Source organism: Cotesia glomerata, linkage group LG7, assembly GCF_020080835.1.
Source record: "Cotesia glomerata isolate CgM1 linkage group LG7, MPM_Cglom_v2.3, whole genome shotgun sequence".
NCBI classification, from domain to species: domain Eukaryota; kingdom Metazoa; phylum Arthropoda; class Insecta; order Hymenoptera; family Braconidae; genus Cotesia; species Cotesia glomerata.
In genome coordinates, this window is record NC_058164.1 from 21,923,861 (window position 1) to 21,950,338 (window position 26,478).

The 26,478-nt window shown below is 28.6% G+C and overlaps 2 protein-coding genes and 1 long non-coding RNA gene across 3 annotated transcripts; all 3 read left to right on the forward strand.

Moving 5' to 3' along the window:
* Positions 1–878: 878 nt before the first annotated feature.
* Positions 879–3,225, forward strand: LOC123268721. Its single transcript, XR_006510273.1, has 3 exons — positions 879–912; positions 977–1,171; positions 3,109–3,225. It is a non-coding gene; the product is annotated as an uncharacterized LOC123268721 (long non-coding RNA).
* A 2,057-nt stretch (positions 3,226–5,282) lies between these two features.
* LOC123269749 lies at positions 5,283–7,889 on the forward strand. Its single transcript, XM_044735585.1, has 2 exons — positions 5,283–5,937; positions 7,082–7,889. The coding sequence occupies exons 1-2, from the start codon at positions 5,414–5,416 to the stop codon at positions 7,887–7,889; spliced, it is 1,332 nt and encodes a 443-aa protein (XP_044591520.1). The 5' UTR covers positions 5,283–5,413.
* Positions 7,890–21,470: 13,581 nt separating this feature from the next.
* LOC123269750 lies at positions 21,471–21,893 on the forward strand. Its single transcript, XM_044735586.1, has 2 exons — positions 21,471–21,703; positions 21,775–21,893. Exons 1-2 carry the CDS (start codon positions 21,517–21,519, stop codon positions 21,891–21,893), a joined length of 306 nt encoding a protein of 101 aa, XP_044591521.1. The 5' UTR covers positions 21,471–21,516.
* Positions 21,894–26,478: the final 4,585 nt, after the last annotated feature.

Genomic DNA, 26,478 nt, shown 5'->3' on the forward strand with positions numbered 1-26,478 from the left:
ACTTGTAATTAACCTTACTTTTTTTTCACGTGTCAACTTTTGTTTCAAATGTTTTGAATAAACAACATGGCGGAACAAAAACCAAACGATAAAAACAAAATACAGCTGGCAGCACGGTTGTTTCTTATGATTGTGCGAAGAGAGGGGGAAAAGACGCCAAACGTTGGATTTAGCCTAAAAAATTTTAATTTTACCAAAGTTACAAATAGTATTTTTTTTTTACAGTAAGGTAAAAGCCCCTATATATGATCATGTACCAGTATATGATCACTCCATGTATTTGTATACCTATATTTGTGAGTATAGATATACAAATACATGGAATGATCATATACTGGTACATGATCATATATTGGGGCTTTTACCTTAAAGATTAATTTAATTTATTATTAATTGAAAAATGAGTTCTGTTGTGAAGAAAAGTGATCTGGATTTAAAGAATAAAAAACTGTCCAAAAAGTGTTTGTTTGAGAAATTGGAAAATCATATAAAGAAGCTGGTTGAAGAAATAGAAGAAAAAACTAGCGATTTTCAAAAATCATTCCAAAGTTTACAGGCGAGCATGGATGTTTGTCTAGCTCGTGGTCCTTGTGAATCAATGCAGAATTACTTTGAAAGAATCCAAGAGTTGAACAAACACTTCGATGACCTTGAAGATAAATCGAGTAATTTTGTAGACAATATTAGCCGCTTAAGAATTAAGTCACTTCTCATTGATGGCTTGAAGGAGTTAGATGATGGTCATGATTCTTCTCCGATAACTGAGGCACCGCAATTACAGCTCAATGCTAACAATTCTAGTGTCGGGCTTTTTCGAGATAATATTTTGGAAATTGATGACAGTGAGGCGATGAAAATAATTATTAATGAGAATGAAGATATAATTGTTGACAAAGTTCCTGAAAAAGAAATGTAATTTATATTTATATATTAACTAAAATTTTATTGTGCAATTACTCTAAATTATTTTTTACAGACTTTCGGAACTAGAAGAAACTCGGTCTTACATTGAAGAAGATGGAATTAATACGCTAGATAGTGTCACACCAGATTATACGCATGAAAGAGACTCTAACTGTAATTGTTGTGTTACACCGCTCTTTTCTGACCGAGAATTGTCTCCAATTGCAGTAACAAAGATTAAAAGATCTTCATCTCAAACACCTGTAAGGTATACAAAAATCTCATTCAGATAAAAAGGTCCATTCACTCTAGATAAATACTGAAATAAAAATTATACATTGATAAAAAATTGACCTTGATTTAAAAAAAAAAAAATAATTGGTAAAAGAAAATCATTTTAAAAAATTATCCGAAAATTTATTAACCCGTCAGAACTCACGTGAATTTTAGTTTCTCACTTGCACTACAGCGCCGCTCTATAAGTCGGATGTTGTTGCGTGAGCAAAATGCTCATAACGTGAGTGCTGACGGGTTAAGGGGGAACACCACTGTGACGATCGAAAAAAAGAGGTGATTTTCGGGAATTTTTTTGACAGAGAAAATAAAGGAATTTGGGGGTCGGTGTAACGTTCCCGTCAATTTTAAATTTTAAAAAATTACAAATAATTAATTTTAATTTAGTTTAGAGTTCCTAGAATTATCATTTGCTTCGTTGGTGAAGACTTCTAGTTATCATCAGCGAAGTAACGGAATCTCTTTCTGATAAGTGACTCCTCGGGCTCCAGCCTAAACACCGAGCGTGAGAGCTGGACTCCGACGACGTCTCTAGAATTGGATAACCTGAGATGCGGCGTTCCAAAATTTATAAATTTTAATTATTGTACTGGATGCAAATCCAGAGCAAGTCAGTCAGCCGACAAACATCTTAGGCCCCGGACGTACGTCCGGAGACCGACTGACTCCACCCAGTTTATTTGATTTTTATAATATATTTAATTAATTGAAATCTTGCATTTGAATTTAATTGAACCCTACAATAACTTAAAAATTTAAGAAAGAGCCTAGCAACTGGCCCACCTGGGGTCTATCGACTCCCTAACGAGGCTAACCTGGGGTTTAAAAATGATTAAAGGTCGTTATCTGGAAGACCCAAAATTCCAGAACGTAACAGTCGGATTTTTTTTTATTTTATTAAGGGTACATTAAAGATTATTACCCTAAATTTTTGTTAAAAAATATTTTATTATTACAAAGTTATTAGCAATCTTGTAGAGCACTAGAAAAAATTTCCCCCTCCATGGACGGTTCGATAACTCAAAAACAGATTATCTAAAAATAAAAACCCAAATTTCTTTTTAATCAGTAAGGATGTAGTTATTGTTGCACGTACGCAATTTTGAAAATTTTAATTTTTTAAAAAATGGCGACTGATTGAAAATTTTTTCACTATTCTTACTGTTTTTTTTTTTTTGCTTTAACTCGGCTTAAAAAATCTTTAAAATAAAAATTTTTTAAATTCCGTACGTGCGACGATAACTACATCCTTGTTGATTAAAAAGAAATTTGGGTTTTTATTTTCAGATGATCCGTTTTTGAGTTATCGAACCGACCATGGAGGGGAAACTTTTACTCTAGTGCTCTACGAGATTATTAATAAATTTGTAATAATTAAATATTTTTTAATAAAAATTTAGTGTAATAATCTTTAATGAACTCTTAATAAAATAAAAAAAAAACCGATTCCCTAATTCCTTTATTTTCCCTGTCAAAAAAATTCCCGAAAATCACCTCTTTTTTTCGATCGTCATAGTGGTGTTCCCCCTTAATTCTTCATAAACACAATTTTATAAGTACAATTTTATAAGTTTACATCGATAATTTTTAAGGTTCTCTATATTTTTTAAAATTAACTTTAGCTACATTTATTATCTTATAAAAATAAGCATAATTTTTATTTTTATTATTTTCATAGAATAAATTTTTCTTCTATCACTTATTCCTTTTAAATAGCTGGCCATCCCGAAGAAATCCTGATTCATATGAACTCAAGCCGACTGTTATTTCGAAAGTCAATCTTAGGAAAGAAATTTTAAAAAATGCGTAGATTGGTACCTTTTAAATTTATTTTTGCTATCAGAATTGTTTATTAAGTGTTGCTTAAAAATAATAATATATCACTAACGTTATTTTCTGTTTAATTAACAGCTTAATCAATGACATTCAACAAGAATGGAGTGAAAAATCTACAGAAGAAAGAGGTAACAAAAAAGAAGAACGGATATGCAAAAAAACATCAAAGATTAATTCATCGAACTCATCGAACGAAAACCCACCACTCAGAAAATTTTTTTCTAAACCTTTAGAAAAAAATAACAGATTTTTTCTTTCTAAGTATTGGATTGAATCAGAGAGTGATAGTGATTAAGTCCTTCAAATCATTAATACGTAGCATATTAATTTTAATTATAAGATCTTCCGAGAATTTTTTTAGTATTAAAAATTAAAATTAATATATTGAATTACTTGATTGTTAAATGTGTCAGTGATTATTATTGTTAATTTATTTCAGAGTATTCATATAATATCGCGTTACAGATGCCATAAGGGCGTATAAAAATTATACGCCCTTATGGCACCCGGGAACCATAAGGGCGTATAAATTTTTTTTTTTAATTTTTGCACATTTCAAACGAAAATACATCGATTCCCGAAAAAAAATTTTTTTATACACCCTTATGGCTCCCGGGACCCACCTCGGATGCCATAAGGGCGTATCAAAAAAAATTCTGTTCTTTTTTTCTAAGTCCAAGAAAATTTTTTTTTGCATTTCTGCACGTTTCATACAAAAATACGTCGATTCCCAAAAAAAAATTTTTTTGATACGCCCTTATGGCATCCGAGGTGGGTCCCGGGAGCCATAAGGGCGTATAAAAAAAATTTTTTTTTTTTTGGAATCAACGCATTTTTGTATGAAACGTGCAGAAATGCAAAAAAAAATTTTCGTCTAACTAACAATGTTTTTGGACTTTAAAAAAAAAAACAGAATTTTTTTTATACGCCCTTATGGCATCCGAGATGGGTCCCGGGAGCCATAAGGGCGTATGAAATTTTTTTTTTGCATTTCTGCACATTTCAGATGAAACTACGTTGATTTCCGAAAAAAAATTTTTTATACGCCCTTATGGCTTTTCACCGGGACCTTTTGCCGGTATACGCCCTTATGGCATCTGGAACGCGATATGTCTGTTAATTTTGTATCATTATAAAATATTAGTTTTTCGGATAATAGTTATTGTTATTGGTTTCTCATTTTATTGTTTATTAGAATATTTAGTAAAAATTCGATAAAAAAAAATAACTATTTAAGACGTAGATATGATTTTAGGGTTTGAACTTTTTTTTTTTAATCCTAAATTTTACAAAATTACTTAGAAGTTTCAGTGCAATTTCAATTGCAATTTTCAAATGCAATTTCAATTTTTCAAAATTATTAATTAAGAATGTAGAAAGATTAATTTAGATGGAAATTTTTTCAATTTTAAAAATAAGTAAATTTAAATCTTCATAATTTTCTCAACAATTTATCTTCAATAAAACAATTTTTGTTAGGATATATCAATATGTAATTCAAGTCAAATTTTCCGTAAATTGAGCGAATGATATTTGTTTTTTTATTATTTATATCAAAATATTTTTTTCCTTTATTAAAAATACTTTTAATTTGTTATTATTATATCTTTCAAAAAATGCTTATAAAATTTTTATCATACAAGATTAACTTCCTTAAAAACATATTCTTAAATATTTTATGATACTGAAACTGAGAGACTCCGATCCGTTTTAGAATTTTTTTATAAAATAAATTATGTAATAAAAAAATTTATTAAAAATGTTGTAATACTTGACGAAATAATGTAACTGAAGAATCAGCAAACATTAAATTTTTTTTAAAATAAAGAAGAAATTAATTTATAAACTTTAATGATTTATTTCTTATTAGTCCTAAGAAGAAATTATAAAAGAAACATTTTTTTATAAAATTAAATTTTTTAATTTTATTCATAATGAAAATTAAATTAGCCCACATTTGAAAATTTAGGTAATTTTTTTTATTAAAAATTATAGAAAAAAAAAAAAATGAAACAAAAAAATTTCACTTGTAGAAAATTAAAAAAATTATACGTGCAATTTTTTAAAAATATTTTTTTAGTTATAATTTAATTAATAAAAAAAATCAAAAATTTTTAAACGTTGGCTAATTTTAGTATGACTTAATAATTAAATTTTAATTGTTATTTTGAAATAAAAGCAAAAATAAAAGAACCGCCATATCTTCTTCCTATTATGATGCAAATTTTTTTTTTCTAAAATTAGAGATGGTACCACTGTTTTTTATTATTAAAAAGTGGGGATTATACATATGGACCTATGGACGCAACAACACTAATAAGCGTCCATTTTCTATTATAAGATTATAACCAGTAATTTTGATAAAATTTGTTAAAAAACAATGAATTCGCCAAATAAAAATACAAAAATTACAAAAACGCAATTAACTGAGAAACTAAAAGTTGATATTGATATTTTGACCAACGATCTGAAGAAAACCTTGACCAATCTTGAAACTGCTACAGACTTTGAAGGTGTAGAAGAGAAAATACGTAGCTTGAAAAATAAACCCTGCAAAATATTAAAATTAGTTGACTATCTTAAGATAATGAAGTATTTGAAAAAAGATTTAAATGAGATTGAAAAAAAATGCGGTGAGTTTATACGGGAAGTCAGTAAATTTCAAGTTGAATCTGTTGGGGTTGGTGAACTGATAAGTCTATACACATCAGAAGATGAAGATACTACCAATTCTGTGAGTATGGATGGCACCGACCAATTATTCCAGTCCTTTAAAGATGTCTCAATTTCATCAAACGCTGACGCATCTAATCTGCAAGCGGATTCTGTTCAGCCTCTTTTGATTTCAATAAAATTAGAGAATTTTACTCACGACTCGCAAAGTTTTTTTACATCAACTCCCAGGTAATTTTTTTTTTTTTATTGAAACTTGAGATTTCTTTTATGATATTAAAGTCAGCTGTCACTTGACCAATTTTTAATTTTTTTTAATAATTAAATTGAGACTAAAAATTATTTTTAAAAAATTTCATTTTTAATTTTTTAAAATTTCTACATACCAATTTTTTTTTTTTTCATGATTTATTTATTAAAAAAAATTATCAAATATCTGCAAAATTAATTTTTAATAATATTAAAGTTAGCAGACTTAACAATTTTTTCATTTTATTTAACAAACAAATTTGTTTTGAAAAATTATTTTTAAAAAAATTTTAATTTTTTAAATTTCTAAATGTCAATTTTTTTTCCATAATTTAGTTGTTTAAAAAATTCTGAAAATTGTTAAATGTCTGCTTAATTAATTTTCACTAGCAACCTTGCAGTCATTATGTGACTGCTGTGACTTGTGAACTATAAATAAATAAAATTTTACTTTATTAAATAATCACTTTTGTTAAATTCCATTGTATTTTTTTAACTGTTGACGTTTTTAAAGATATAAACTCATCCTGATGTCACATCAAGAGCTTTCATTTGAGTACCCACATGCATTTTGATATATTTTTCATATAAGGTAAAAGCCCCAATATATGATCATGTACCAGTATATGATCACTCCATGTATTTGTACATCTATATTCACAAATATAGGTATACAAATACATGGAGTGATCATATATTGGTACATGATCATATATTGGGGCTTTTACCTTACATATATATATAATATATATAAATATATGAAAAAATTGATGTGGGTACTCAAATGAAAGGTCTTGATGAGTGTAACATCGGGGTGAGCTTATATCTTTAAAAATGTCAATAGTTCACAAGATACAGGGTCATTTCTTAATTATGTATCTAGAGATAGAGCATTTTCGAATGCAGCTTAAATACTTATCATAATTAATTGACTATTGGTGAAAATCATATGAAACCATAAAAAGGCACAACTCCACGTCAAAACTTTTCCAAAGATACCAAATTTAACCATAAAAACCCATTTTATCATATAAATACACTGGTTACAAAATTTTGCTTACTATCTCAATAATGTTGATTTTTTTTTTTTTTTATTTTAAACTAAATTTGTAATTATAATTTTCAGTGACCCGGATTACAAGAACAAGCGCTTTAGTAATACAAAAGAAGAAATACCAAGTAAGGTTCCTAGATTGTCCCACAAAATAATAGATTTTAGCCAGAAAGAAGAAATAGAAAAAATTGATGACGTCAAAAAAGAAGTTATCAGTGATTTAAGTAATCTAGCTGATATTAAAGACAGAATACTTGTCCCTAAAATGTATCAAACTAATCAATCCAACGAGCACGTTAAATTTACGCAGTTTGTTTGCAAAAGATTTTACGAGCCCAGCGACCAAGAAGACGTCAGTCTCAAGACAATTTGTGTAGAATGTACTGACCAAGATAAATTCACCTACATCGCAACGCTGTCATTCACTATTTTGAATTCTATTGATTCAGAAACATTGAATTCTAGTAAAATAATATTGGTTGTCTCTTACAGTCAATTCGACTCGTGGATCAGTAAATTTTTGATGTGGAGAACGGAATTCAGCAATAGGAATAAAATGAACTTGTATATTTTAAGCAAAGAAAATATGATTGACTATGTAGAGTGGAGTGAAACAGGCGGTATGCTTGTTGTTAATTTTGATATGTTTCAACAAATTTATTATTATAAAGAAAGTATGGAAGTCGCGAAACAAAGCATTTATGATTGTATTTTTGATTCTGAAAATAATTTGTTTATTTTTGATCTTCTTTGCTCTGAAAAAGACGATTTGGATCTTGAAATTGTTAATCAAATGACGAATTTAAAATTGATTTTTGGAATTGATCATAAAATCATCAATTTTGATAATCAATGTTATCATTTTGCTGCAGAAAAGTAAATATTTAAAGTTTTCATTAAAACTTTATTTTTATTAATTACTCTCTTATTTAAGTTGTGTGATTTATAATCAATTTGATTTTAATGACAGAAAAATCCCACAACTTGCGTATTAACTTAAAAAAGTTTATACGAATAAATGTTATTCATTTAAATTTAATTATTAATCAAGTTTAAACCATTATTTTTCATATTGATAAAAGAAAATATCAAGATTATAATAATATATAGAAAAAAAAATTTTCTATGTTTAAGTTTGATGAAGAAATATCTTATATCTTTTGTGTAAGAAGTTACTTTTTACTTACTGACGCTATACTAGTTTTGTTTAAAAAGTTGCTTAAGCAACTCAATTAATTTAAGTTCGTGTGTTTTTTATTTTGTATCTTACATTGTTAATTTAAATAAAAATTTTTATTCTTTAATGTATTTGATACTTTTATAAAAAATGTTTTTGACATTGCGATGAATTTATTTACAAAAAGTATTGAACTTTTTGAACATTTTTCGTTCTTTATCATGAAAATTATCAAAACTAATCACGAATATGTAAATTAAAGAAATAAAATTTATTAGAAGACTAGCAAAAGTTAAGTTTTTCAACGATCATTAAGTATTTTTATAAACATATTTTCTTGTGTAATAACTGCGCTCCTGTCACTTAATGCCTAATAATAGAGCTCCAACAATTGTTTTTGGATTGTCATTAAAGTTAGTAGTCATTTGACCATTTTTTAATTTCTTTAAACATGCAAATTTCTTTTAAAAAATTCCATTTTGAATGTTTTAAAATTATCTACATGTCAAATTTTTTTACTATTTTTTTTGTTACAATTCTTTTGGTAGAAAAATTCTTAAAATTATCAAATAGGGTAAAAGACCCCATTAATGACGGGGACCCCATTACTGACACTTTCTTTGATTTTGCTATTTATTCAATTAATGAAATCATTAATTTTAATAATGAATATATTATTTTTAATCTTTAAGACCTTTAGATCAAAAAAATTTTTAATTTTTATTCCAAGTAGAACATTTTTTCATTGAAAGAAAAAGTGTCACTAATAGGGGTTAAAGGTGCCATTAATGGGGTCTTTTACCTTATCTACTAAATTAATTTTTATATTGTTTTATGATACTGAAATCACCAGATATCTCACAATCTTTTATTTATTTATTTATTTATTTATTTACTGATCATGGAGATAATTCTCCTTTTGACCACAAATCCAAATAATTACAAAATTACAAAATTGTTGAAAATACATAGGTAGTAAGAAACTGATATAATAATAATAACAATAATAATAAAATTATAAACAAAGTTTAGTTTAGTTTAGTTTATTAACAAAATTATGTCGAGGCAGTTGCCGAATGACAAAGAGTAAGTATACATATAATTTTACATTATTGTGCAGTTTAACTTATAAATATTTAGAGTGTTTTACACAATAATATTTTTAGATAGGTGATAATATTATATACTACATTAAAAATTAATATAAAAATTTAATTTATAAAGAATTAACTAATAATTTTAAGAATCTTTGATGTTACTAAAGAGACAGGTAGGAAACTTTAAATTAAAAAGAAGCTATATAAAGAAGGTTAACGAAGTTTGAAGATTAATAAAATAATGATAGAAGCATTTACAACAGTTTATGATCAAACATCTAAATTAAATAAATAATCAAAAATTTTATTTTTGAAAACCTCCAAGCTTAGGTAGTTCTTCCCATAATCGTATAACTGTAATTACGAAAGAAGACTCATAATGAGTGGTACTGAAATTTGGGAATTTAAAGAGAATATTATTTTTCTTGGCTGCTAGTCTCTCAGAGCGTCTTACAGTAAGGTCTTCTTGAAATAATTCGCGCAAATAGCTAGGTTTACCAATTTCTAATAATTTATAAAAGTAACAACAAGTAAAATAAATTCGACGACTCTTTATCGAGAGCCATCCCAGTTCACGTCTATAAGGCGAGACATGTTCATCTCGCTTTAAATTGAAGATGAAGCGAATTGCTGAATTTAAAGAACGCTGGAGTTTACAATCATTTTCATCAGTTGTATTTAATAATACTATAGAGCAATAATCAATTAACGGTAAAATAGTTGCCGATACAAGTAATTTTTCAATTGATGAAGTGTAAATATTTCTACGTAATTTCAGGCTATATAATGCCGAATTGATTTTACTTATAGTTTTTGATGTGTGTAAGTTCCACGATAAATTACACGTAAAATGAACTCCAAGGCACTTGATTGATTCAATATAAGGTAGAGGTACACCATCAATTTCTAGCTTTGGAATACCTTCTCGCATAAGAGCATATTGCTTTAGTTTTAAGTAGATTTACTTCTAACCCATTATCTCTGGCCCAATCAACTACTGCTTGAGCATCTAGGTTCAATTGTCTAGTAGCTTCATGGATTTGATGACTATAACAATGTAAATAAATATATTTATCATCAGCAAATGAACCATGATTTGTATAAGTAAGTCGTTTAGCCGCAGAGTTCATAACTAATAGAAATAATATGGGTCCTAGAACAGACCCTTGAGGAACTCCAGATGTTGTAGTTTTAAACTCAACTGGCTTACCATCTCCATCAAGTACAGCTTGCGACCTATCAGATAAGTAGGACAGAAACCACTTAACTGTCTCAGGAGAAAATCCTAATTCTATCAAGGTTTTTATAATAATTTTGTGGTTAACATAATCAAATGCTTTGGTCAAATCAAAAAAGACTATTAGAGTTAATTGATTACTATCCATACGTCTATCCATATGTCTTACTATTTTTGCAAAGTGATTATTTAATTCTCTCGAGTCAAAGAAATTTAAGGGCGAGGAATTTAAACCTTTAATTAACCCCAAATGCTTAAGTTTACTCCATACATTTGAACCTAATGGAATATTACTCAGTGCATTGCATAAATAATTTTCACCGAGCCTCCGTAAGCTTTATTTTTAATTCCTTTCTTTTAATTTTAAAAAGATTTAATAGGTCCTTATTATTATTTCTTTTTGCACGTTTATACAAAGTATCACGTTCTTTGCACTTGGTTTTAAGTTCTTTTGTGACCCAGGGATTAGGAACATGAGTAATTTTGCGTGAACGAATAGGTGCAAATTCTTCAAGAATTTCAATAATAGTCTCATGAAATAAGCTAGTTAAATAATTAGGATCAGAATTTTCTATGAGTTCACTATCAATTTTAAGAGATTGCATCAGGGCATTGCTCATAGCTTCTTGGCTAGTTTTAGGAAAGTCTCTATAATTTATAATTTTCGCCGAAGGCTTCTCGAAATCAAACTTATAATCGCATACAATATAATCATGTCCGTTTATAAAGGATTGATTAGATTTACAAAAATTGACCATTTTGGATTGATTATCAAGAATAATAACATCTAACCACGAATCTTTGTTATTTGAATGGTGAGTAGCACCAAACGGGACACAAAATAATGATAATTCCGTGATAAATGACTGTAAATGATTAGGTGTTATAGAGGATTCTAACAGATCAAAATTCAAGTCTCCCGTAATTATTAAATTTTTGTAATTTATCATTAATTTAGAAATTACATTAAAAAATTCATCTAAAAGATTACCTTGAGGCCTACGATAGATTACTGATAGTAATAAGCGATTTCCAGTCTGTGAAATGACTTCGAGAATTAAATATTCAGGTTGATTTATATTATTAGTATTAGGTACATAGATGACTTTAGCTTTTAATGACTTGTGGACCAAACATGCCACACCCCCACCCTTAATGAAGCACCCATTATCGGAATGAGTTAAACCTCTATCTCTTCTAAAGACTGTAAAGTTTTCTAAGTTAAGTAAAGAATTGTCTTGTAGCGGTTTGAGCCATGTTTCAGTTATAGCAATGATATGTGGTTTTGTATCTGCAACTAGATCTAGAAATTGGGCAACATGACCATTAAAACTATTAATATTCAAACTTAAGAACCTTATAGACATGGACTGAGGATTTGGATTATCAGTTAATTCTAAGTGACGTTAATCAAGTTTAGTGAGATCGGCTTCAGAACAGATCTTAATTTTAGTAGTATTATTATCTTTTTTAACAAAAATCGAACTATTTTGCACCCAAACATACTTAAAACGTAGAGTTTTGGCCTTAGACTTAGTTATAAGTAACAATTTATATACTTCAGCATTTAAAAATTCATTAACATATAAGAAATCCTTAGAAACATTTGCCGTATCCGGGAAGACAGTTTTAACTAGTAATGTTTTAAGCTTTCTCTTACTATTAATAATATAATCTCGTATTTGAGGAGATTTAAGTTTAACTATGATTGAGTGCAAAATAGGTTTTGCATTATCTTTTACATTATTTGAAGAGTTTTTGGTTCTCTTCTCTATTACCCTAGTAGAAAGTATGTCAGACTTGAGTTCAGGTACTTTGAGAGCGTTGAATACACTAGAAGTGATCTCCATTTCAGATGAACCTTGGACAACTGAATCCGGAATGCCTGAGATAACCAATTCTGATGTAACTTGTGAATAAGGCAGGACTCCAGAAGAATCATTTAATGCAACACTTGAGATTAAGGCATGTTGATCAGCTAAGCTTTTAGAATTTTTTAGTGTATCTTCTTTGATGGTTTCAAGCTCATTTCTCAGTTTGATAATATTGGTAGTGTTCAAATTTACATTAGTGTTTATAGAGTTAAGAGCTTCTTTGGTATTAGATTGTTCAATTTGTAACAAATTTAATCGAGAACCAAAATCGTCAATTTTTGAAGACAATGTCTTAAATTCAGTCGTAAGCACTGGTATTTGCGCAACTGACTTCATCACTAATGTAAGTTTGTCATCTGTAGATAGTGAAGACCAATCGGAGGGAAGCTGATTTGAACCCATTGTACTCGGAGGTGAACTTACTACTATTTGATTTGTTTCAATGATATCTAAGATCGTTGATAATGAACTAGTATTTGTTTGAACTGTAATGTGTTTGGTTTGATTTGAAGATGTAGATGGATCAATTAAATCTTGTGATTCGGGAAGAAAAACTGAATCTCTGTTAGGTGACAATGGTGAGCTAGGCGTGATCGGAGCAGAAGTTATTGATCCTTGTCGACTTCCAATACTAGTAAGAGACTCAGTAGATTTAGCCGATTTAAAACTAGATGTTGACGAGTTGTTAGAAGTTACCGATCTTAATGATTGAAGACGGTTTCTGGTTTGAGGTTGATTTACTTTTTGTTTAGTTTTATTATCCACTGAATTGATTAAATAACTAAACTTTAGTCTGCAGCAATCATCAACTGGTCTAGATTTGATATAATCAGTGACACAACTTTTATGAAAAGACTTATTACAAATATCACAGGTGAATGGTGTTCGAAGTACAGCCTTGCATCTACTACAGATGTCATCTAACACTGACATAGCAATTTACACTAAGTTGATTCTGTTTACAAACAACAGTTTTAGAACGAATGTATTCTTACACAGTTGTAAGAACTCCATATATAAAGATCTTTCACATAAGCAGATAATGCAACCAACAATAGTCAGGCTTTGGTAAACACTAATACTAAGATAATTTGATATTACAAATTGTACATAATATGTCACTCACATAATGATTAGATTTATTTTTTAAATATTTAAATGCACATTTTGTAATTTTTAAATAAATAATAATTATTATTTTAACCGGTGACGTTAGCCGAGTCGTCTAAGGCGCATGGCCTATAAAAGACTCGGACTAACTTACCGGCCAGGCGTGGGTTCGAATCTCAAGCTGGTCTTAGAAACCAACTTGGTTGATATTCGGCCCTTGCCGCGTAGGTTAAGATTTACACAACCCAAAAAGACCCCAACGTACTACTCCCAACAGTTAAAGTCGGCGATATGACCACGGCAGTTAAACCCGACTCTAAATAATAATTAATAAAAAAAAATAAAATATTCTCATTAGTCAATTAAAAACAGAGTTAAAAATAAAAAAATAAATTTATTACCCGAGTTGTCGCTGTCTTATTACGAACGTCATTATCCAATTGATGTTCGTTTTATAAGTAATATTGAAAAATGAATAATCTCGAATGGTTAGATCATAGACCGAAAATGAGCTAGTGTTGAATTTAGATTCTACCAAGTTGGTTTTGGGTTCGACCAAGACGATGCTCAAAAATGAAAAATTGCGTACATATTTTGATAATCTTGTAATTAACGAATTTAATTTTTTAAAAAATTTTCTGGCGATAAATATTTTCGACCACCAAAAACTTATGGATCAAGCTTTTACTTCAAGAGACATTATTGATCTAACAAGCGTTTTCAGAAGGATAAAACCATTTAAAGAGGAGGTTTGATAATGATTATTATATTTTACAAATCCATCTACTTCTATTTTGGATGTAAAAAATCAAACAATTAACATTTTCGTTTCATTTTTTTTTTAATTTGTTTATATTTAAGCCAATTTAAATTTGAAAAGTTTTGATATTTCAAATTAATTTTTTATCAAAATTTTGTTTATATCTTGAAGTTTTTTTTTTTTTTTTTTTAATTGTACCAAATAGTGCAATTAAAAAAATATTTTTACGATACGTTAATTCAAGAATTTTTAAAGAAATACATTTTTTAGCCTAAAAATAATGAAAAAAATTGATTTACCTCTGATTGAATAATTAATTAAATTTTTAATTTATACTGAGAGAAAAATTTCCTTGCAAAAGTAATGAGCATTGTTGTGACGAAGAAATTAATTTGTTGAAAATTTTAAACAATTTTATATCTTAGCTGTAAAAATTTAAATTTTTTTTACAGTAACTTTTTTGTCGAAGAAAAGTTTTTTGATTTGAAAAAAAAAAATTTAGTTAGACAACTTGCGATTTTTCATTTAAAATTAAAAAAAAAAATTAAGTTCTTATAACAAAATTGCTCTTTTTTTTTCAAAAGAAAATTTTTTCATCTATGTTCATCTTGTTAAAAGAGTAATTTAACTAATCTTATATAATGTCATTAAACAAATTAAAATTTTAGTGTCAATTATAATCTATAAACTATAGTTGATATATTTATCTCTTGATGATAACAATTCTTCAAGGCAAAATATGAATTTAAAAATAAAATTAAGATTCGAATTTATGATGAATAAAGATTTTTTCGGAGAGAATCTAATAATTTATCTCTCAATATTAATAATTCAAAAAATTTTTTATAATATGAATATTAGAATCAAACCTCCTTAACTTTCATAATATTAAATTCGATTATGAAAACTTATTTTTTTTTTTTTATTCAAAGTTATAGATATCGAAGCAATGAGGAACTTGTTTTTTGACATCGATCGTCCAAATTTTACTAAGTATAGCATAATAGGATTTACTATTGGCCACGAGTTAGCTCATCCTATTGAAAATCTCCACGACGTTTTTGATACGGAAGGAAAAATTGTAAATGGGTGGAGTATGCGTTCTAATGATAACTATAATCACGTGAGACAGTGTCTTATAGACCAACATCACAATTATACTGGGAACTCTAAGGAGGATGTAGTAAGATTAATTATCCATATTTTTTTTTTCAGTTTTTTGAAAATTTCTCAAAATCTATTGATCTGAATCGGTTCAAATAGTTTTCAAAATCTAAGTTTGGTCAAGCCCTTTCGAATGGCACCAACCGTGATGAATTCGGTCAAGCCGTTCAAAAGTTATAAGCGGTTCACATTCTTTCACACACACACAGACATCGTGACAACCTCGCGGGGATAGTCAGGAAAGCTTCCTGTGACCTTAAAACGTCGAGATCTGATGAAAACTCGATTTCTGCAAAACGGGGTGAAAACAATAACTTCCCGATTTTTGAAAATCTTCGATTTTCTTAGCGGGAAGTTAAAAATTGAGTAAGGTGTAAATTTTTAGACTAAAAAGTATTGACCAGTAATGGTATGATTCTATTAATTTTTATCGAAGATAAAAATGATTGTAAATAGAAACATACTTTGAATTTTTTTAAGAATTTATCTTTACATGTTATAAATACTATTAAATTCTCTATTTATAAACTTTAAGCTTTTGTTACTAAGTTTTTTTTTTTTTTAATTTACCTAAATATTTATAAAAAAGAGCTGAATTTTAATATAAAATATTGTTATTAATTCATTAATTTTTTTTTTAAACTATAGTAAAGAATATTTATCTATGTCCATATTATAAATCTCTGATAACTTTTGAACGGCTTGACCAATTCCATCGCGGTTAACGCCATTCGAAAGGGCTTAACCAAACTTAGATTTTGAATACAATTTGGGCCGATTCGAACCAGTAGATTTTGAGAAATCTCAAAAAAATTACCAAAAAAATTTTTTGGAATTACTTTTAAATGGCCTCACCGATCAATTCCAAAATCTAGTCAGCTTTTAAGATAAAAAAAACCACGTCGATCACTGCAAGCCCGGTCAAAATCGGTTGATTCGTTCGTGAGTTATCGTTGTTGAAAGAAAACCGAAAAAAGTGTTTTTTCGGAATTACTTTGAAATTTCTGGCTCGATCAATTTAAAAATGAAGATTTTTCATGGGGCTTCAAAAAGTTCATCGAACGCCGCCAACCGCGTAAAAATCGCTTCATTTATTCAAAAGTTATTGCAGTTTGAAAATTCAAAATATGGTGTTTTATTAAACTTCTATCAGATTTTTGAGCTCAGAGAGCTCAAAATGACACGAAAATTATATTTTGAGCTCTAAGAGCTCAAAAACGTACTAAATGCAATTTTGAGCGCTGAAGTAAGGAATAAGCGGGAATTTGCAGGGATGGCCTTTAGGGTCGACCGTTTTCCTAATTTTATTATTTATTGTATTACGATAATTTATTGCTTTGATGCATTGTTAAAGAACAGGGACAGTTACAATAATTATGAGTGTGGTCTAAGTTGTGAATGAAGATAAAATGTAATTAAGAAAGTTGAATTACTTGAGATAATTAAAAATTTCCCCAAAATAATACAGAATAATGAATCTACATTTCAGTGATAACAGTTCAATAATTAATAGGTACTGACCACCCAAAGAAATTTTTTTTTTTTAAATTACCGACATATTCCAGGCAATCGTGGGACGGATGGAACGGCTTCATCATTTTACAGTAAGCCAGATAATTTTTAATTTAAAAAAATCTAGTCTAACATATAAATTAATTTTTTTTATATCAAATGGAAATTCGTCAAATACATAAGAAGAAATCGACACAGATAGCGCAAGAAAGACTATTGAATAACTTTTATAGTTTTCAGGATTGAACTTCAGAAAATAACAAAAAGAGTTTCTATCTTTGAAAAATAGCGAGTTCCAGCAGAAAAACTTATTGTTTTTAATTATTTTTAAGAAACGGTTAAAATTTCTATGAGCGTTTAGGTAAACATTATTCTACTCTCTTAAAATGAATCAGTGGAATTCCACCACTGATTCATTTTAAGAAAGTATATCTTAACAATAAATACTTTTTTCAATAAAAGAATTATTCATTTATACATTTTTTGAGAGAAGAAGAGTAATGATAATCGGTCTTGCACTGACAAGTTTTTGAATTTTTTTTGAGTTTTTGAGTTTTTGAGTTTTTACAAGGAGGCTCTAAGTCTGAAATTAAAAATTACAATTAAAAAGAGTCAACTAATCGAAACGGAGTGGAACGAAGTAGTTAGTGAGCTTACTATAAATTGAATCCAAGTACTTATGTTCGTCTTCAACACTAACATTCTCTGGGTACTTGCAAACTTTGTCTACACTGCGGTAAAAACTGTCGCATTTAGCGTCATTACTGAATGCTGCGCCTAAAAGCCCAAGACATTTTCCAGCGACTTCGGTGTGGATTGGAGAACAAACGCATTTGTGGTCACTATCAGAGCATACGGAGTTTGCAATTGCTCTGCAACCATAAGTATGAACGCATGTGTTGTTCAAACCTATACATATATAATAAAACCTATACATATATATAAAAAACCTATACTATATATATATAAAATTTGTAGCAAGTTTTCTTGTCCTTCGATTGATAGAATGAGATAAAACATCTGCATTTTTTAGTTCTTTTTTAACATAGAAAATTCGTGACTCCACAATCAGAATTTTTCTTACAACGTTCAGCGATTATTACTTTGCATACACCATTTTTCTCTATGTAGTTCGGTTTACAAATGCATGTTCCATTTGAGCAGATAGTATTTGAAGATTTTTTAAAATCTATATCATTATTGCAAGTCAATGCTTGAATGCTCTCCAGTATTGCAATGAATGCAAAAAGTGTGATAATGATTTTCATTTTTCCGTAACTAATTAAAACCAATGTAAATCTGGAAACTATTTTGAAATAATTTTTGTTTTAACGTAACTTTATCAATATTCTAAAAGAACTGATAATCATAATATAATAATATTAGAGTGAACTAATTTAGCTTAAATTTAATATGCTAGTATTCGCGTATTTAATGGCTTAGTCATAACTGTATTTTATGGTTTAGTTATGTCTCATGACATTTTTTATCAATTTACACGTGTATGCTTTTGTATTTATCTTTTACATTTGATGCTTCTGGAACGAATCACAAAATTATTTAAGTAACCTTGGTTGAAAAAAAATATTTCATGCTTAATTTATTTTCAATATTATAATTATTAAAAGAGTAAAACAAATATCAATCAAAATCTTAGAAACTTTAAATTAAATAAAAATATTTTCATTCGTAAATTTCGATCATTTGTTCAACATAAATGGTACATAGAAAAATATATATTTTCATATACTTTCGAGTTGAAAAAAAATATTTGTTAGACTAATATATTTTCTGAATTCGTTGCAAATATATTAAAACAGCTGGTCTCTACAATTTTAGCTTTATATTTCTCCCATAGACAAAGAAGAATTTTGAAAAAAACGCTCTGCTACGTAATAGATTTTTTAATTATCTATTTCGTAACAGAGCGTTTTTTTTTTTTTTTTTCGAAATCCTCATTTGTTTAAAAGTAAAACATAAAACTGCAACAGCTTTATAATCATAAGTGCAACAAGGATAGTACCGTTTTTTGCAGTGAGTGCGACGCGAGAAAAAGAGAGGACTGGCTGTTAATGAGGTGCAACGAATGTAATATTAAGCTCAATTTTAGATACTCTGTAGTTACTTATCAGACGGCTTAAAAGTATTTTCGAAGAATATTATTAAATAATATATCTAATTTTTCCAATGTTTATGACCTCGGAAAAAATTGGTGACTTCTGTGAGTCAGTTTTAGTTATAATGAAAAAAAAAAAACTGCGATACAAGAAAAAATACGAGAACTGTAGTAAAATTTACTAGCTTTTATATTTAGCGTTAGCAAATAAAAGTACAGTCAGCCTAGAAAATAATTTTTAATGACAAATAAAGCTAACAATTTTTTTTCAAGAACATGGAATAAAATTTTAACTTATCTACATGTCTGATGGATAATATTAATGGTCATTTGAACAGTTTAAGCTTATCGAATTTAACGTTAGTCATCTCTTCTGTTCTAAAAAGAATAAGCCGAATTTCACGACTTTTTTATGCGTCAAATACAAATCTCAGATTATTCAAATGTTTTCTATGTGTATAAACTAAACTGTGTATAGTTGTGGTAACTCTACAGTTAGGTTACCAGAACGAAATTTTTTTTTCCGTGTACTTCAGCTGAGAAAAAAATTTTTTCACCGTGAGAAAATTTTTCTCTTGAATATTTGATACCCATTTTATATTATTCTAGTGTGCAATTATACATATTGAATGAAAAAAAATGATTCAATATTATTTGATCTTCCCATTTGACATGTTAATCAATAAAAATATTAATGAAAATTTAGCAGACATCTAAAAATCGTACACTGTAAAAAAAACGGTGTTAAAATGGACTCATTTTAACACCGCTATGTAACACCTGTGTATTAACACCGGTGTAGCGGTGCTCTTTTGCGGTGTTAAAAATCCGGTGTAATATCGGTGTAACAGTAGAATAAATTTACACCGTATCGGAGTATGAATATTACATGATCCATAAAACACAATTAATATTCAATATTTATCAAATTGAGACAAGTAACATTTATTTAAGAATTTTCAATTTATAAAATTACTCAGAAATCGATTTAATGAATGTTATACAACAAGTTAAATAGTATTTACAATATTAAATGTTTAGGAACAATATAATAATTATTTTTATCGTAACCATGATGTTTCTCATAATATAATGGATGTTTTAAACATGACAAATCTACAGCTGTGCAAAAATAAAATATCTATATGAAAATCATTTAAAAAACGTTCAAAATTGCCGTAAAATTGTTCTAAAAATGTTTCAAATTTGTTGTAAAAACACTCTAAAACTGTCCAAAAAATGTTCCAAAATTGTCTCAAAAATATCCGAAAAATGTCTCAAATGTATTCAAAATTTGTTCTCAAATAGTTAAAAAAATGTTTTAAGATTATTCAAAAAAGGTTCCACATAAGATTTAAGGACAAAATTTCAACTAAATTGCTTCAAATAAATTGCATTGATTTTAAAATTATCTTAGAAGTATTCCGAAAATCTTAAAAAAAATACTTAAAAGTTATGAAATAATTATTAAAATCCACTATTTTAGAGTTTCCGATTATCTATATGATGTCCTAAAATTGTCCTTTAATAATGGTGTTAAAGTAACACGGATCGAAAATTTACTCCGAGAGAATTTCACACCATTATTTTACACTACACGGCCATGTAAAATGCTCTGGGTCCATTTTTACATCGAAATTGTTTACAGTGTATTTATTTTAATCAAAAACTTTTATCTACTTTATATTTTATTATTTTAAACTTTCTAAATTAAATATTAACTTTTTTTGATTATTTATTTTCAATTATTAAACATAAAAAGTTTAATTATAAAAATTGTGTTAGTTAAAATATTATCAAAACCGGAAAATTTATAACACCGATTTAACACCGAAAAAAAATATTGACACCGCGACCGGTGTTACTGCTACACCGATTTCGGTGTTGAATTTAACACCGTACACCGCATGGACTCACACCGGTTTTTTTTTTACAGTGTATGATGTTTTTTTTGCCGCTTCAATAATTATAATTAAAAAAAAAATTAGGAATTTAAATGCATATAATATTCTAATTATATGCATTCCTCTCTAATTTTACTAACATTCTAATAAAGATTAGATTCATTTTGATTAAATATTGTGTTGAACTTTTATTCACTGCCCATCATAATAAGAAGTCAAAATTCAATATAAATAATAAAATAAACAATCACTCAGCCTCCTTAAAAAATCCTAATGTTTAAACTTGATTATTTTTTAATGTCCGCGATTTCTGACTCATGGAAAAATTTTAAAGTATGATTAGCATATTTAATGTCTCGCACGTTTTCGTGACAAATTTTAATTTTCTTTTGACTCATCCCAAACGTACACGGTTGGTAATATTTTTACCACTCTATATTTGGTGCACCCACATAGGAGCAGTTCTTGATATATAAGCAACCGTGCTCTAAAACGTTCACAAAAAAAATACTGACAAGTAACTGTTTATATCCATTTACAATTATTTCGACTCAAGATGAAGTTCTTTGCCGTGCTTTTGATGGCCACCCTTATGTGCTTCATACATGCAAGTAAACTCAACGAACTTTGCAGTAGCCATAAAGAATGCGGACAAAAGGGCTTAGGGTGTTTTAAAAGTAAGTGCCAATGGACCCAGAACTATTTATCCAATAAAGAAGACAGCGATTCCTACTACGCCAAAGGTAAGTCTAATATAATTTTGTTAGAAAATTAAGAGCATTTACAATAACAACCATATTTTTACATTTATCAGAATTGTTAGATCCCTGCACTACGAATGAACACTGTAGCCGTGTAAGTATTGATGCTAAAGATGCTACAGTAACCTGCTTCAATATGGCATGCTACAAAACGTATTATAACAAACATTAAAGAATAAAATTTCGTTATTTTAAAATGCAACTGTATGAAATAAATATTCAATAAATTACAATTAAATATCTCACCAAATTGCAATAAAGAGTTCAATTATTTAAAAATTATTTGTTTTTAAGTTTTGTTGATAAATTTTAACGTAAAAAGTAAATAATATGGCAATTTTTAGGATTTCGTAACAAATCAATTAATATAGCGAGAATTTATTAAAAAATTCTATTCGAAAAAATTAAAAAAAAAGTTGATGCAATTTTTTAATAAACATTAAAATTTATTTGACATATCAAATTAAGTATAAAGATTAGTTTAGTTTTAGTTTATTAACAAAATTATGTCAAGGCAGTTGCCGAATGACAAAGAGTAAGTATACATATAATTTTACATTATTGTGCAGTTTAACTTATAAATATTTAGAGTGTTTTACACAATAATATTTTTAGATAGGTGATAATATTATATACTACATTAAAAATTAATATAAAAATTTAATTTATAAAGAATTAACTAATAATTTTAAGAATCTTTGATGTTACTAAAGAGACAGGTAGGAAACTTTAAATTAAAAAGAAGCTATATAAAGAAGGTTAACGAAGTTTGAAGATTAATAAAATAATGATAGAAGCATTTACAACAGTTTATGATCAAACATCTAAATTAAATAAATAATCAAAAATTTTATTTTTGAAAACCTCCAAGCTTGATGAATTTATAATGTCCTCTGGTAGTTCTTCCCATAATCGTATAACTGTAATTACGAAAGAAGACTCATAATGAGTGGTACTGAAATTTGGGAATTTAAAGAGAATATTATTTTTCTTGGCTGCTAGTCTCTCAGAGCGTCTTACAGTAAGGTCTTCTTGAAATAATTCGCGCAAATAGCTAGGTTTACCAATTTCTAATAATTTATAAAAGTAACAACAAGTAAAATAAATTCGACGACTCTTTATCGAGAGCCATCCCAGTTCACGTCTATAAGGCGAGACATGTTCATCTCGCTTTAAATTGAAGATGAAGCGAATTGCTGAATTTAAAGAACGCTGGAGTTTACAATCATTTTCATCAGTTGTATTTAATAATACTATAGAGCAATAATCAATTAACGGTAAAATAGTTGCCGATACAAGTAATTTTTCAATTGATGAAGTGTAAATATTTCTACGTAATTTCAGGCTATATAATGCCGAATTGATTTTACTTATAGTTTTTGATGTGTGTAAGTTCCACGATAAATTACACGTAAAATGAACTCCAAGGCACTTGATTGATTCAATATAAGGTAGAGGTACACCATCAATTTCTAGCTGTGGAATACCTTCTCGCATAAGAGCATATTGCTTTAGTTTTAAGTAGATTTACTTCTAACCCATTATCTCTGGCCCAATCAACTACTGCTTGAGCATCTAGGTTCAACTGTCTAGTAGCTTCATGGATTTGATGACTATAACAATGTAAATAAATATATTTATCATCAGCAAATGAACCATGATTTGTATAAGTAAGTCGTTTAGCCGCAGAGTTCATAACTAATAGAAATAATATGGGTCCGAGAACAGACCCTTGAGGAACTCCAGATGTTGTAGTTTTAAACTCAACTGGCTTACCATCTCCATCAAGTACAGCTTGCGACCTATCAGATAAGTAGGACAGAAACCACTTAACTGTCTCAGGAGAAAATCCTAATTCTATCAAGGTTTTTATAATAATTTTGTGGTTAACATAATCAAATGCTTTGGTCAAATCAAAAAAGACTATTAGAGTTAATTGATTACTATCCATAGCTCTGGACAATTTAATTTCTTCAAAGGTTGCTTCATTACATCGTGGATGATGTCTTACTATTTTTGCAAAGTGATTATTTAATTCTCTCGAGTCAAAGAAATTTAAGGGCGAGGAATTTAAACCTTTAATTAACCCCAAATGCTTAAGTTTACTCCATACATTTGAACCTAATGGAATATTACTCAGTGCATTGCATAAATAATTTTCACCGAGCCTCCGTAAGCTTTATTTTTAATTCCTTTCTTTTAATTTTAAAAAGATTTAATAGGTCCTTATTATTATTTCTTTTTGCACGTTTATACAAAGTATCACGTTCTTTGCACTTGGTTTTAAGTTCTTTTGTGACCCAGGGATTAGGAACATGAGTAATTTTGCGTGAACGAATAGGTGCAAATTCTTCAAGAATTTCAATAATAGTCTCATGAAATAAGCTAGTTAAATAATTAGGATCAGAATTTTCTATGAGTTCACTATCAATTTTAAGAGATTGCATCAGGGCATTGCTCATAGCTTCTTGGCTAGTTTTAGAAAAGTCTCTATAATTTATAATTTTCGCCAAATGCTTCTCGAAATCAAACTTATAATCGCATACAAGATAATCATGTCCGTTTATAAAGGATTGATTAGATTTACAAAAATTGACCATTTTGGATTGATTATCAAGAATAATAACATCTAACCACGAATCTTTGTTATTTGAATGGTGAGTAGCACCAAACGGGACACAAAATAATGATAATTCCGTGATAAATGACTGTAAATGATTAGGTGTTATAGAGGATTCTAACAGATCAAAATTCAAGTCTCCCGTAATTATTAAATTTTTGTAATTTATCATTAATTTAGAAATTACATTAAAAAATTCATCTAAAAGATTACCTTGAGGCCTACGATAGATTACTGATAGTAATAAGCGATTTCCAGTCTGTGAAATGACTTCGAGAATTAAATATTCAGGTTGATTTATATTATTAGTATTAGGTACATAGATGACTTTAGCTTTTAATGACTTGTGGACCAAACATGCCACACCCCCACCCTTAATGAAGCACCCATTATCGGAATGAGTTAAACCTCTATCTCTTCTAAAGACTGTAAAGTTTTCTAAGTTAAGTAAAGAATTGTCTTGTAGCGGTTTGAGCCATGTTTCAGTTATAGCAATGATATGTGGTTTTGTATCTGCAACTAGATCTAGAAATTGGGCAACATGACCATTAAAACTATTAATATTCAAACTTAAGAACCTTATAGACATGGACTGAGGATTTGGATTATCAGTTAATTCTAAGTGACGTTAATCAAGTTTAGTGAGATCGGCTTCAGAACAGATCTTAATTTTAGTAGTATTGTCATCTTTTTTAACAAAAATCGAACTATTTTGCACCCAAACATACTTAAAACGTAGAGTTTTGGCCTTAGACTTAGTTATAAGTAACAATTTATATACTTCAGCATTTAAAAATTCATTAACATATAAGAAATCCTTAGAAACATTTGCCGTATCCGGGAAGACAGTTTTAACTAGTAATGTTTTAAGCTTTCTCTTACTATTAATAATATAATCTCGTATTTGAGGAGATTTAAGTTTAACTATGATTGAGTGCAAAATAGGTTTTGCATTATCTTTTACATTATTTGAAGAGTTTTTGGTTCTCTTCTCTATTATCCTAGTAGAAAGTATGTCAGACTTGAGTTCAGGTATTTTGAGAGCGTTGAATACACTAGAAGTGATCTCCATTTCAGATGAACCTTGGACAACTGAATCCGGAATGCCTGAGATAACCAATTCTGATGTAACTTGTGAATAAGGCAGGACTCCAGAAGAATCATTTAATGCAACACTTGAGATTAAGGCATGTTGATCAGCTAAGCTTTTAGAATTTTTTAGTGTATCTTCTTTGATGGTTTCAAGCTCATTTCTCAGTTTGATAATATTGGTAGTGTTCAAATTTACATTAGTGTTTATAGAGTTAAGAGCTTCTTTGGTATTAGATTGTTCAATTTGTAACAAATTTAATCGAGAACCAAAATCGTCAATTTTTGAAGACAATGTCTTAAATTCAGTCGTAAGCACTGGTATTTGCGCAACTGACTTCATCACTAATGTAAGTTTGTCATCTGTAGATAGTGAAGACCAATCGGAGGGAAGCTGATTTGAACCCATTGTACTCGGAGGTGAACTTACTACTATTTGATTTGTTTCAATGATATCTAAGATCGTTGATAATGAACTAGTATTTGTTTGAACTGTAATGTGTTTGGTTTGATTTGAAGATGTAGATGGATCAATTAAATCTTGTGATTCGGGAAGAAAAACTGAATCTCTGTTAGGTGACAATGGTGAGCTAGGCGTGATCGGAGCAGAAGTTGTTGATCCTTGTCGACTTCCAATACTAGTAAGAGACTCAGTAGATTTAGCCGATTTAAAACTAGATGTTGATGAGTTGTTAGAAGTTACCGATCTTAATGATTGAAGACGGTTTCTGGTTTGAGGTTGATTTACTTTTTGTTTAGTTTTATTATCCACTGAATTGATTAAATAACTAAACTTTAGTCTGCAGCAATCATCAACTGGTCTAGATTTGATATAATCAGTGACACAACTTTTATAAAAAGACTTATTACAAATATCACAGGTGAATGGTGTTCGAAGTACAGCCTTGCATCTACTACAGATGTCATCTAACACTGACATAGCAATTTACACTAAGTTGATTCTGTTTACAAACAACAGTTTTAGAACGAATGTATTCTTACACAGTTGTAAGAACTCCATATATAAAGATCTTTCACATAAGCAGAT